General features: G+C 33.8%; 1 protein-coding gene across 1 annotated transcript in view; it reads right to left on the reverse strand.

Moving 5' to 3' along the window:
* Window positions 1–15,160, reverse strand: part of EXOC5 (exocyst complex component 5) — a 55,754-nt gene that overhangs the window by 30,423 nt on the left and 10,171 nt on the right. Inside the window, exons 2-6 of the mRNA XM_069092263.1 lie at window positions 14,161–14,255; window positions 13,248–13,395; window positions 8,372–8,566; window positions 1,129–1,193; window positions 594–622 (exon numbers count right to left, since the gene is read on the reverse strand). Coding sequence (XP_068948364.1) covers window positions 594–622; window positions 1,129–1,193; window positions 8,372–8,566; window positions 13,248–13,395; window positions 14,161–14,255 — 532 coding nt within the window. The remainder of the gene's footprint in view (window positions 1–593; window positions 623–1,128; window positions 1,194–8,371; window positions 8,567–13,247; window positions 13,396–14,160; window positions 14,256–15,160) is intronic.

The following is a 15,160-nucleotide window of genomic DNA, read 5'->3' on the forward strand; positions in this document are numbered from 1 at the left end:
ATTCTATACTCATAACTAATTTAGAGCCCACTGTAAGGTGAATTTGATAAACAATACTATTGAAGTTAGTTTGAAACTAACTGGCTAAACTAACTTGAAAGGGCTTGGCATAGACTAATCCTAGGAACAATACTTATCAAAAGTAGATTCTAATTATCAGAATTGTCTCCCGGGGCAAGCATGTGGTTTCATTGTTCTTTTATGGTCCAATCAAATAATGACCCAAATTATAATGCATTAACTCATGGTATCTGGGAAAGCAAATCCAGGATTGGCTCTCAGTTAAAATCAAGCATTAAGACAGAAGTCAATTAGTCTCAGAAATGTATTGAGTCAGAACTTTTCAAATGCTTGAACTTGCTAGGATGAGCTTCATGGTATAGGGAAAAGAGTATTGGCCAGGGAATCTAGAGACACAGGTTAAGACAGTTTCAACCACTGAAGGTTTCATTTTCCTCATCTGTAAATTTGTGACAACAAATGTGTCACAATCTGTAATCAGACAGTAAACTGAGATTAGATGATCTATAATGTTTCTTCCAGGCTTAAAATTCTATGTTTCTAAATAGAAAAATATAGTGACTTTCACTTACTTGCTATTTTTGATTTTACCTCAGAAAATCTGTAAAACAAAACAAAAAAATGGTAAATATTAATGCATCACTAAATGTTAAGATTAGAAAAAGTAAATACTTACAGGACAAACACTTTATAGCACAGGAATTACAATCAATTCTCAAAATATATGGCACTGAGGGAATGATAACAATAAGGCCAAACAATTCCTAATTTAATTATCTCATTTTGTTCAAAAATTGACTGACTAAAGTTCTCCCTTTGTGTTACACATGGACACCCTTTGGTATCAAAAAGAGATAAAATCAGAAAAAATGAGGACCAAAAGATCTAGAAAATCCTACATTATAATTAACACTTTAAATTTTGGTCAATTTTATCTTTCAAATATATTAGAGGATTTTTTTTAAACTTACCTAAATAGTTCCACAAATTAACAAGAAATGTTAAAATACTGTTACTTAATTCAGTTTTTTAAAAATCACATAGGAAAAATTGTGGTTTACAATAAAAGTTCTTATATCCATATTAGATTCTGACAAATGAACTTACCTATCAAAGGGTAACTCCTGGGCAATTAGGTGTAACTTTTGAATAATGTCAGCTGCCTCCTTTATCTGGGGAAAAAAGTAAAAGCAACAAAAATTTATGTATTTCAAGAAAAAATTACATATTTACATTATACAAATCTCATCCTATAAAAATATCTTTGTAATTATTTTTCAACATATCAAAGTTTTTTAGGCAACCAAATATTTATAAATCAAGCCTAGAATTATAGTGAACTGGCACTATCTATACACATATACATCAGGACCTCACCATTCCAAGCTTTAATTTTGGCTGGTTATTTGACAACTTTGGGTTACTTAGGCTTCCAAAGCAAAGGTAAGCATAAGACATATAAATTATTCTGTCTCACCCACTAACAGGACTCAATCTAGTCCTCACAGATTGATTCTTCTGGCTAAAATCTTGTAAGCTGGTCAGTATGAATTGAAAGGAGAAGAGAAAAGAGACAGGAGACAAAGAATGGGAATGAGTACTTAAATGATTGGGTAAGATTTATATGTGTCACAACTATAATATCAGGTTACCTCACACAAGTCTATCATATTAGTAAATAACACATACAAAGGGAAGTAGGTATTCTCTGAGAGTATTTTCGGATATATCTTCATCTCTATAAAACTGAAGAGAAATAGGAATAATTTAATTCTACAGGAAGCCTTGAGTTTTCACAACATCAATAAAGATTTTATCACAGGAATAGAGTGTGTCATGTGTGCATGTGTGTGTCTGCATGTGCAAATGCATGTGTGTGTAAGGGGAAGAAAGAATATGACTCAAAAAAAAACTACAGAGACTAAAGTAAGAGGAGGAATTACAGGTTAATAAATGAATCTTACTATAAAAAACTAACTTTAAGTGCTCAATAACAGATTGCTCTTGTGGTTCAGGCATGGCAGAAAATCTGTAATCAGACAGTAACAAAGTCAAGAATAACTTCTGGTTTTATCCTTCCTTGTAGGATCCTCTTCCTTCCAGGCCAGCTAAGAAGAGGTAGATTTCTCTGTTCCCTAAGCTCAAATCTAAAAAAGCTTTTAATGATCTATATGTCAGAATCAAGAATCTCTCTTTAGAATTCTCTCCCATACCTACTGACAAATTTTGACAGTTTAAAATTAAAATAAATGTAAATGTCCTAGCAAAATTTATAATTGAGAATAAAGACTAAAATAACTGATAAATCTGTCTCAGAGCTAGATTTTAACCAACAGTATCACAGTGAAAGAAAAATGAATATACATAAATGAATTCAAAACACTGACCTCTAGTTTCTTTTGAAGCCTTGATCATGTCATATCAAAGTATCAATTTGTTAATATTTAAAAATAAAAGATTATTTAAAAAATACCAAGAAGAAAGAAAAACCAGGTCTCAATGTTTGTTAAACCCTATGCATAATGAAATTACTAAAAATTTGATTCATGCTTCATGTATGAATTAAAAACATTAAAGCTGGTAACCAAATCAATCAAAACAAAAACCTTTAATGGCACTAAATTTAGACAAAGAAGTTTTAATGTTGTGATAACTATTTCAATATAATTGGGTTTCCTTGGTAAACCTGTGCATTTTATTTTATGCATTTAAAAGTATTATTCTGAGAAGGGGTCCATAGCCTTCACCACACTGCCAACAGGGTCCATGATACAAAAAGATTACAAACCTCTTTCCCTATGGCTTTCATTTGCTCTGCCACCATTAAATCAAAAAGTTTAACTGAAAGATAGATTTATCTACCTGCCTAAGAGTAATTCCTAGAATGGGACAATTACATTTCTAACATACTGTTTTTAAAAAAACTGTGACGAACTAAGATTTTGAACGAAGTGTTCTATTTGTAGGCACTTGTTAGATAATGACAAAAGTAGCTAGAGGTCGTAATCAGGGGATGGTGAAGTAGAGGGGAAAAGCATTTCCAATTCTCTGTTGTGGAAATTATTTCAATTGTGTGCTTTAACAGCCTTTTTACAGATAGAACCTGCAAACTGTAGTTTACCTTAAAGAAATAAGACCACAATTGCTCAAAGTCGGAACTGCAGTATTATTCTCAATTTAAGATCCTCATGTGGGTAAAAATAAGCTTTATGAGAATGTTTCTGGTGATACATGGTAGATGTATCCAATTTCAATCTAAATTGATCAAATGAGATAGAACTTAAGATCTCTTACAGAAAAAATAAATAGATCTTAAAATAAAATTACTGACAAAGTATAGTATAGAAATTTATGCATTTATTCAAGTTTTCAAGATTTAGACAAGGAATCTAAAAATTATAACCTAGGAATACTATTAATACACTTTTGCTCTTAATGACATCAAAGTATAAGATAATTAAGTGTTGTTCATTTTTATGCTTCCAATTAGTACTATGAAATTATTTTGTTGTTGTTCAGTCATTTCACCACACTGAGGATTTTCTTGGCAAAGATACTCAAGTGATTTAACATTTCCCTCTGCAGCTCATTTTACAGATGAAGAAACAGGATTAAGTGACTTGCCCAGGGTCACACAGCTACTTAGTGTTTGAGGTTGGATCTGAACTCAGCTTTTCCTGAGTCTAGGCTTGGTGCTCTAGCCACTGTGCCACCTAGCACATTTTAGCATATAATAAACATGTTAATAACATAACTTTAAGAGAGATGATACTAATGGTATCTGATGGTTCTGTTGCTTTTCTTTTAAATGTTTCTTCTTTATATAAAAATAATTATTTCTGGCATTTGTACAGAACTGATATTTTTACTAAGTATACATATGAAGTCTAGTAAGCAACTAGAAATGTCAAATGCAGGGCCTAATGCTATTTCTATCTTCTCCTCACAGACAACATACCATTTGTTTGAGTCACTGCCTTCAGCATCTCTGTAAACGTTGTTTTCCAGCAACAACAGCTGTGCTTATACTGCTCATGGAAGTATCACTTAGCCCCAACATAATGGTTAACCAATGGTTAACTACCGTTGAGTACTATTATCACCTGCTTTCTTCATAAGACAAGCACAGTGGCTTTAAATAATAAACACTGGCACTGAATGACTTCACTCCTCAAAATTCTATACAGGTTATTTTGTCTTGCTACTAAAAACTAAATTTACCACACAGGATTTACTGATATAATTTATCTAAAGCTGAATGTGATTGGTTACTGTGTATAACTAATCACAAATTAGATTATTCTGTGTTGACATTACTGCTATCAACCTAATAGTTTGTTTTAAGGGATAATTATTCTAAATATTAAATGTTAGCAAACTTACTGCTTTCTGAATCTTGCAAAGTAATAAGTTATGCTTGCTTTTACATAAGTTCTGTTAATTGTTGCTTTAATGTCTAAAGCATTAGAATTTATATAGTGATAGGATGGCAGATTTAGAGCAGCAATGTAGCTAAGAAGCATCATACCAGAGTGGAAAGAACAGTGACTCTGGAGCCTGAGGACCAGAGTTATATCTCAGATGTTTACTATCTATGTGACCCTGAAGTCATAACCTCCCCAAGCCTCCATTACCACTTTAGTAAAATGAGGGAGGCAAGGGGGAGGGAGTGTCAGACTAGATGGCCTCTGAAGTTCCTTCTGACTCTAGGTTAATAGCTTCATTCCAAAGATTTGGAAACTAAGACACAGATACAATGACTGATTTGCCCTAAGTGCACAAAGGTAATAAGTAGCAGGTATGTAATTTGAATCGAGGTTTTCTGAATCCAAATCCAACACACCAGAAATGCTATCTTATTGTGAGAGTATATTTATAGAGTTAAAAAAAATCTACATAGGTGCAACATACACAGACGCATGAAGCATGCATGGTTATACTTCACTCTGACCATATTTTATCATCTAAATAAAAATCAAGTTCATAACAATAAACTCGCTGGAAAATATAACACTTTTTTTTTTCCCCCATGGAAAGACTTGCATGTATTTTTAACAGAAAGAGAAGTGATCAGAATAGGTTTAATTTAGATTAGTAGTTCAAGAATACCTTTAAAAAATAAGATTCTGGGGCAGTTAGGTGGCGCAGTGAATAGAGCACCAGCCCTGGAGTCAGGAGGAGCTGAGTTCAAATCTGACCTCAGACAGTTGACATACTAGCCATGTGACTTTGGGCAACTCACAACCCCAATTGCCCTCCAAAAAGCAAAATATAAAAAATATATATTTTAAAAAATAAGACTCTGAAAAGGCAGAAATTGCTGGTGAATAAGATGAGAAAGAAGTGAGATACATTAACAGTTTCCTCACTATTCTTTTTGTTTTCCCTTATATCAACCACACACACTCGTGTCAGCATCTTTAGCTACATGGATGATTTCTGTTTTCCTTTCTTTTTTTCTAAACGGTGGCTGGTATACAGCTTAGGACATAACATAGCTGCAAAGTTAGCTAATATCTGGCAACCTAATGTGTGAACTCTTGAATGTAACCAATTTGATACAATCTGAGCTAGAACAATCCACAATCAGTCACTGGCAATCTAAAGTTGGTGGGAGAGGGAGACAAAAAGAAAAAGTATAAATGATAAAAGGGAAATAGAGAAGCAGAGGAAGAAAACTGAGGATGGGACTGAGGACCAGTTAAACTGGAGAAAAAAAAAGGCAAATCATTTTAATAATTCTGTATTGTCCCCTATTCTTTTGAGGCACAAAGTAATTACATGAATCAAGCTAATCAACATGCATTTATTAAGCACTTACTGCCAGGAACTATGTTAACTGCTTACAATAAAAGAAAAAGGAAAAATAACACCTGCCCTATAAGAACTTACCTTCTAATGGGATAGACAACATATAAATAAATGAATACATGCAAGATAAAATACATAGTAAATCACTGATAAGGTTTAGGGGACTAAGAAAGGTCAATGGTAGAAATGGTGCCTGAGCAAAGTCTTAAAGGAAGCCAGGAATTCTACGAATTGGAGATTAGGAAAGAGAGTATTCCAGGACAGCTAGTGCAAAGGTAAAAAAAATGGCAAGGGAGCAAAATATGTAAGAAATTGCAAGTAAGCCAGTATGGTTAGCATGGAGGAGAGTAATGTGTTAAAAGATTGGAGATAAAAGACTGAGAAGACAGAAAGGGGCCAGATTGTAAAGAGCTTTAAATGTGAAGCATAGGAGTTTATATTTGATCCTAAAGTTAACTGGGAATCACTGAAGTTTAAAGACTCTGTGTATATGTGGGGGGGGGGGGGGGGGGCGGAAGGTTAGGGGGGGGGTGGGGTGTGAGACATGATCAGGCTGGTAGGAAAAATCATTTTGGCAGCCATGGGGAAAATGCATTGAAGTAGGGAGAGATTTTAAGTAAGGTACTCCATGTAGAAGGCAACTACAATAGTCTGAAATAGGTGATGAGAGACTGACTAGTAGAGTGGTAGCTATGGAAATAAGAAGATACATAAGAGACACTGAAGAGAAATAAATGACAAGATTTGGCAAATGACTGGATATGTTAAGTGTGTGAGAAAGAGGAAGATGATACTAAAGTTGTGAACTGGGGTGACTTGAAAGATGGTGGTGCCACTGACAAAAATTGCCAAGGTCCAAAGTGGGGTGAGTGTCAGATAACGAGTTCTGCTTTGGACATCAAGTGTGAAATGTCCAGGCTGTCAACAGTGCAGGACTAAAGCTCAGTGAGAGACTAGGTCTGGATTTAGAGGTCTGTGAATCATGTATCTAGGGAAGATGGAAGCTATCAATATTATCAAGTGAGAGGGCATAGAGAGAAAAGAGAGAGCCTATTAGATTTGGCAATTCAGAGGTCACTGGTAATTTGAGAAAGAAGTTTCAGCTGAAGAATGTATGTGACTGGAAGTCAAATTGCCAAAGGTTTAGAAAGGACTGAAAAGGAGAGGAAGCAGAGGTGCTGAGTATACGAGACAATCATCCAAGGTGTGTAATTAGAATATAAAAATGCTCACTTCTGTTTTTTTTAGAAAGTTCTCCAAAGATTAAAGAAGATGTACATAATATTTACAACTTCACAATTTTTGGTGTATAATAAAAAGATTAAAGGAAACATAATTAAAATTAAGTTTTATCACTAGCATGAAGCCATATGACCTGCCTCAGCTTGATATGCCTTCTTTCTTTAGGTTCTGATTGACTGTTTTGGTGTGCTTGCAGAGACAGGCCAGCTCACATTAGGGAAAATAACTATATTACAGATATAATGGAATATATATATATATATAAATGTTTTTATAAAGTTGAAACCCCACATTTAAAGAAACTGGCCTGGGCTACTATCTTACATATTCATTAAAATACTTATTTTACATATAACACAATGACAATTATACATATTAAAAGGTCAATATGTCTACAAAGAAATACAGTCAAGAGTAACTGGCAATGCATTAATTTTCTGATTTTAATAAATTATCAATTTTATGGTTTTATATTGCTTATACATACATGGAACAAGAGGACAGTGTTGCTGACACTGAATTTTACTGCCACTTAGATTATCACTCCAATATTTAGGGTGACAAAAATCATCCCAATACTCACGGGGTGCATTGGAACAATTAATTAATATTGTATTCAAAATAAATTCTTAGGAAATACTTTTGTATGCATATGCCACCCAAAAATGTTTTTATGTTCTCATGCATTTTGATTCTTTTCCTGCGGGGAAAAAAGTGAGCTAAATTTACCTTCTTTTCAAGACTGTAGAGCAGCCAATACCATGTACCCTGAGACCAGGATTAAGTGACTAGTGCTATGAAAAGGATTAACATGAAATAGTTAATTCAGATTTTTCATTTTTCCAGGGTCTAAATTTTATATTCTTAATTCTTTATAGTATACCTTTAGTAAGAAAACTAAGCGTCTTGGACCAGATCTCTGAATTATATCAGTTTAATACATAGAATTAGCTCATACTGCTTCTCCTCCTCCCTACTGGAGGCCATATTCCAAACATGGATGCATTGTGGAAGAACTTTATGGGAAAGACCTGCATTCTAAAACTGATTGTATCAGCACTTCTAAAATCTCATATTATTTCACAAGTGAAAAATGTCAGTATTACCCACATTAAGAATTACTGAACATTAATGCTTTATCAGCAATCTACAGTCAAGTGTTGATTTCCACTTCAGAACAAAACTTTTCATAAGTCAGTCACTCTTTGGTTTGAAGTTCACCATTTAAAGTCACAATAGCTTGTAATTATGGCTGTGCTGTTTAATGAACTGCTTTTATCCTGCTGACAGCTCTTACCTTTTCAGAGTTTTTAAAAACATCAGACTTCAACTCTCCATCTAGAAACTCATTAAAGTATTTCATCAGTTTCTGAGCCTCCACAGCTCGTTGCCGTGGTGTGTTTACCCCCTCCAGCTGGTCACCAAGGTGACAGACCTTAGTTGCTACATAGCTGATATGCTCGTCTAATTCTTGGAAATGTTGAAAGGCAACCTATAAGGAAATATTGGTAAGAGTAAAAAAAAAAAAAGGTTATTGTTAAACAATTACACAACAAACTAAATCTTTAATCTATTTTCCTAATTCAGATGATTAAAAATTTTTTAAACAATGTTTCAAGAATTCTATATTAAAAATAACCCAGAGTCAGAAGCCAAGATGATGAGGTATCAAAAACAAACAGCAGAGTTCCCCTCAAATGTCTCTAAAAAGATTTAGAAAATGCATTAGACAAGTTCTGAAATTAAAAACAAAAATCATAGTGAGTCATTTTTCCAGCATAGGTCAACACAGGGAGACAGATAGGATCATGAATGCTGAGGGCAGGGGTCAAGCCAATAATGGCAAGAAGGGAAAGGCTGTGCACCCGGGCAATAAGAGGTCCCAGACTGAACACGGAGAGGACTGACCTTGTCATGTTACAGGAATAGAGGCCAAATGACAACTCTATTGTTTACTACCCAGTTCTAGGTCGTAAATCCAGGGCTGCCTGAGGAGGAAACCTGTGCCTGGACGTGGCAGTCCATCGTAGGATAAATTGTGATCCCTAAGCTGTGTACCAAGAATGGAGTAGGTTCAGAAGCAAGCCTCAGCTGCATGGCTTAGATCCCAGGAGCAGAGGAAGGTCTCAGTCAAAGCCTCTAGACTAAAGTCATTAGTGTAACTACCAGGTCAGAAATCTCACACCTGAACCTGCAGAACATAATGGCTGAGTCCAGCAGCAAACTACTAGAACACCAACAAACTCACACGTGTGCAGCTGAGAGGCAAACCCAGGTCAACAACCTGGGTTGTATAAATCCAACTTTGTCCCAGATAAGTTCACTTTAAGAGCACTGAAAGCTATTATGATGACAAAAATAGTCAAGACACTAACCCAGAAGAAAATAAAGGATTCAAAATATCTACAAGCAAAGAAAAACACAGTTTTGGGCACAAATTCAACTAGAATTCCTAAGAGATGGCACAAAAGTTTAAAAATGTTTTTATAAATGAAACAAGTGCTAGAGGAAAAAATTGGAAAAGAAATGAGAGCTATGAAAGAAAGAATTGGGAAGGGAAAACACTGCACAAGCAACAGAGTCTTGAAAAATTAGAATAGGCCAAATAGAATCTAATTATTTCATGAAACAATGAAAAATATTAAAACAAAGTAGAGGTTGAAAAAACAGAAAAATATATATGGTATCTCACAGCAAAAATAACTGATCTCGATAACAGAATGAAGGGAAATAATTTAAGAGTCAATGGACTACCTGAAAGCTAAGACAAAACAAAACAAAACAAAACAAAAAAAGAGTCAAGACATCATAAATGAAAACTGCATAAGAACTCTTAGAACCAGAGGGCAAAATAGATGTGGAAAGAATTCGCCAGTCACCTACAGAAACTTGAAAATGAAAACCTGTAGGAACATTATAGCCAAAATTCAGAGTTTTTAGATCAAAGAAGAAAATACTGCAAGCAGTCAGAAAGAAAGAATACAAGTTTTTCATAGACTTCACCATAAAAGAGCAGAGGGAGCTTAGAATATGATAATCCAAAAGGCAACCAAAAATAAACTAACCAGAAAAACTAAATATAATCCTACAAGGGAAAAAATTGATTTTTAATTAAAAAGAAGACTTCCAAGCATTCCTGATGAAAAGACCACAGCTGCATGGAAATTCTGAAGCGCAAACATAGGAATTAAGAGAAAAACAAAAAATGTAAACATGAGTGAGCAATTTCAAGAGAAGAAAAAGGATGAAGTGCTTACCTTCTAATATGGAGAGATGATTATATATGTATATGTATATGTATATGTATATGTATATGTATATGTATATGTATATGTATCCCTTCAAGACCCTAATATTATTTGGAGGAAATTTAATTAGACAGAGGACCTGGGGGTAATTCTATTATGTTTTGATGGTCTTAAAATAACCATGCAAAGGACAGGAAAAGGGTTTGAAAGCAGGGAAAGAAGGGAGAAGAAGGATGAAGAAAGTTAGCTGCACAAGCAGAAGTGCAGAAATCTATACAAACAAGAAAAAAGGGGTAATAGATGCACTTAATATTTCTCACTCATCTGAACTACTCAAAGGAGAGAAAATGCACATGCACAGATGAGTACAGAAAGGAAAAGCCACTTTTAACTTAAGAGTTAGCCTTGGACCCAAACAAGAGAGTCTCTCATTTGAAAGTCAGGTGTTCTCCAGATTACTGCACAGGTAGTTAAAATAACTGCTTTCTTACAGTTGAATAAAAGTATTAAAATACAAACACACCCTTGGCAGTAGTAAATAGGGTAACAAAGATGATATATACCTCATATTATTTTTGCATAACTTTAATTTCTCTATACACTGGAAACTTTACATTCTATGTAGCTCAGATATTATGAGCATTTGGTATGGTAACTACTACTAAAACTGCTGTTCTTAAGTTTTTATAAAAATCTAAAATAATAGCAGGATAACAATTTGTCCCAGGACTATTTCTATTTGAACCATATTGAAAAAGATAAAATGATACAATAACAGTGACAACATAATAATAAAAGAATAGCAGTAGGATCATGATTTGTCCCAGGACTATTTTTAACTGAAATCTGTCAAAAAAGATAAGAAAAACAACATTTCCATAAAAAAAAATGAGAATGTAATAATAGCTAATATTTACATAGTGTTTACATAATATTGGAAACAATTTTATATCTATTGTCTCATTTGATCTTAATAACTATGTAAGTTAAGTACCATAAGTATTACTATTATCACTTTATAGACAAGTGTGGTAGAAGCAATATCCCAGGCCCTATCCCACACAAACTAAGTTAGGCTTTCCCTAAAGATTACTGAAATGATTGGCTCAGGAGCCTGAGGCTCAGATTGCTTATGTAGCTTTCTAGTAGCCTCGGTTCAGAAAAGTCGGACAAAAATCATCAACAGCTACTCCCACCCTCAGGATGCTGATAAGCAAACCAGCATGGGCAACACAGAACAGGTAGTTGTAGCTAACTGAATCCATGCTGCATCTCTACTGAATCTTCTTTCCCTGTTACGATTAAATAAACCTTTTGTTAACTGCCAGAAGTTTTAAAAAAAATTTAAGAATTTTTATTTCATTTCAAACCCAAGCCTATGCTACCAAGACTGACCTGAATGAAGCCTGGCTTATAATTAGACTGAGGGAAGTAAGACTCAGAAAGGTTAAGGGACTCAACTTAAGTCACACAATTGTTAAGCACAAAAAGCAGGATTCGCACTTAGGTTTCCCATGATTGTTTTTATTCTACCACACTTTTTTCTCAATGAAGGAATACAGTAGTAAAGAAAACCCTGCAGAAAGCCCCAGGCTGGCTAGTGAAAAGGGAAATAGTATCACAATATCCAGATTCTGGGGAAAGCAAAGGAGTCTAGATACCCAGGCTTTGTAATATAAGGACACAGATTTGCCAAGCAGAGGCTGTCCTACAGAACTTGCTTAAACAGACAGGATCCATCTGTAATTACTGCTTTAATTAAACACAAATGGGACAGCCTTAGAGTTTTGGGGCAGTATTTTAAATAGACTAAACATTTCTTTCATAATCTTAGCAAAGCTATTGTGATAGAGAACATAGTGCCTTGTACACAGGCACTTGATAAGTGTTCGTTATATTTGAATTTTGAAAACATAAAAGTAGAAAACCTGAAGTGATAATTTTTTTACATCTAAAAATATAAGAAGAATTACTGAAATCTTTGCATTAATGCTTTAAGAACAGGTTGCTCAAAAATTTAAGATACAACTGGGGCACCAAAGGATGTTCCCCATTCTAAAATCTTAAAGGTTAATTTAGGTCCAGAGAAGTTATGAAATTGGTCTGTGAAGGGCTAAAGGGTCTTCTCTGGCCTGAAGATACTATAAGGGCTTGATTATGTTCTAAAATATGCTGACCAGAATATTTCTAGGGGGAATAATCCTTCCAAAGATGTATTCTTTATTCTTTAGACAGAAATTTCCTAGCTTTGAAAGAATGAAAAGGAACATAAATTTTATTGGGACATACACATTCCCTTGTAAGTTTATTTCCCAGACTTAGTTTGCTTTTAAGTGAAAAGGTTATCTAGGAGAACCCAAAGCAACAAAGGACAACTACAAGGCCATCCTAAAGTCTTGGATCTGTTTAAGAAGAAGGGCCAGTTCACTAGAGAAGTCTTCCTAAAAACCAAGGCCAGGTCTAGGATTAACCAGCTTCCTAGATTAAAATATGTAGTCTGGGGGCAGCTAGGCGGTGCAGTGAAGAGAGCACCAGCCCTGGAGTCAGGAGGACCCGAGTTCAAATCTGGCCTCAGACACTTAATTTACTAGCCCTGTGACCTTGGGCAAGTCACTTAACCCCAATTGCCCTACCCTTCCCCCTGCAAAAAAATAAATAAATAAATAAATGCTTAAAAAAAAAAAAGACTATGTAGTCTGATTTGGCATCAGCATTCACTATTACAACCAATAAGAGTAACTGATTCCAAGAATGCAATTTTAGATCACATTTTTTTTTTACTTCACAAACAGAAAATATCACTAAAGAAATAATCTTTTCCACTGTATTGGTGGATTTTTTTTAACCGGGAATCAGAAAAAATAATTTAATGATGAAGTATATGTCTATTTCTTTATCCTTTAGACACCATATCCTAATTTTTACCTGATTGCTTTTCTGGAGTTCTTGTACTTTCTTAGCAAATTCCTTGGCTTCTTTCTGACACTGCTGTTCTAGTTTCTCTACCCTCCTCTGAATCCTTTCATCCATTATCTGAAGTTCTTGAATATGGTTTACAAATTCTTCTAACAATCTGTGAAAATAAAATTATTATAAAGTACAAAAACAGTTATGCTCAAATAGAATCTACTAATAAATCAATTCACAAATACAATCCAAACCTAAATAAAAAACTCCATAGGATATTTATTTCTTTACAATATTTTTAGGAAACTATTTTTTGTTTAACAATAGTATTTAAATCTTTCCATTATTTCATGTTTTTTTTCCTGGTCTTATTCAGGACTTAAAACTTTAAAAATATATGTTATTTCAGAAATACATCTCTTAGTTGTTGAAATGAAAATTACTGTTCTATGGATAAATCATGCTGAAATTTTAACTCTGGGCCTAAGTGCCCACCAATCATGAGATATGTCCCCAGAAACTACAAAATAATTTTAATATAAGCCTAAGGAAAATGATAAGAAAGACAAAATGTGTTGCAAATCATATAATACATTCTAAGAAGTGCTCAAGTTTATTCACATCATTGAAACTGATTGTACTTAACACAAATGTTTAATATATTTCTGTTTTAGAAAGGAAATATTTATAATACAACTTATTATAAATTTTCTTTAAATGATCATGTCAGTAAACCAGATGAGAGTATTCAAAATGAAGTCATACAAATTCAAAAACAGTGACCATTTAAAAGAAAACACTTCACTTCTGAAACACTACAGATATTGTTTATAACTGTTTGGTAAAATCAAGTCACATAGAAATTTTATTTTGAAAGCAAAAAAAAGTAGCCACATCAAAAGATAGACTGAAGTAGAAATTTTCACTTCACCTTTTGGGATCAAAAGCTTCAGGTCCTCCTCGAGAGCCTCCTCCGGGAGTTCTCCATACCAGACGTTCAATGTACTCATCTGCCACAAAAGGCTCCTAATTGGTAAAATAAATATTCTTCAACACAGCTCCAAAGAGAGCAATGTGATAACACTATTAGTAGTGTCTTAAGAGTTTGGTTTTGAGAGTTTAAAAAGTAGTTAAAGGAATTCACAATAATTATATTACCAAATATTTAAAACATAAATTCTAGAAGAGCTTATTAAAACATTGTACTTCAACAAAATGTTCATATGTATTAATAACATTTATTTTAATCAAATAGATAACTTTTGGGAGGAAAACTTCAGCTTCTATACATTTTTTAGAATGACAATACCAACAAATGCACACATTTCTGTACTACTGTATATATATATATATATATATATATGTATGTATGTATATATATACGTATACACTATTCCTGCCCATTTGGAGTTCCTCTTTCATCACAAATAAAAACATTAAAAATCTGTGCTGACATATTTCATTTTCTTATCTACTATCCTATTTTCATTTTAAAATGCTGTTGGGATAATCTGATTGAAGTGGATTCAATGCCAAGTTCTTTGTAGACTCTTTTGTTATTTTATTACATAATAAAATTTTTTTATGTAAAAAACACGCGCATGCATGCATACATACACACACATACACACACACACACACGAAATGTTCCCAAAATAATAATAATCATCTTTGGACTGAGAATAGGAAAAAATGCCTTAATAAAAACCTAAAATCCCTTCTTTTCATCGGCTATCAATTTCGCAAGGACATCAATGTCTCTTCTCTGACATTGCTCTTTTCCTCTAGAATCTAGGTAAGGGTAAAAAAGTCCTTTTTCTTGTTTTTAGCATTCATCAGCAGGGTCATTTCCAGCTTTAATGTACAGCTTTTATTCTTTGAGATCCATAACAGTTTCGTATTCACACAAAGTTACCTATCCTTGCTTCAAT

The sequence above is a fragment of the Petaurus breviceps genome, unplaced genomic scaffold, assembly GCF_028583685.1.
Source record: "Petaurus breviceps papuanus isolate PSGF00001 unplaced genomic scaffold, PetGlider_PUasm1.0 189, whole genome shotgun sequence".
Taxonomy (NCBI): domain Eukaryota; kingdom Metazoa; phylum Chordata; class Mammalia; order Diprotodontia; family Petauridae; genus Petaurus; species Petaurus breviceps.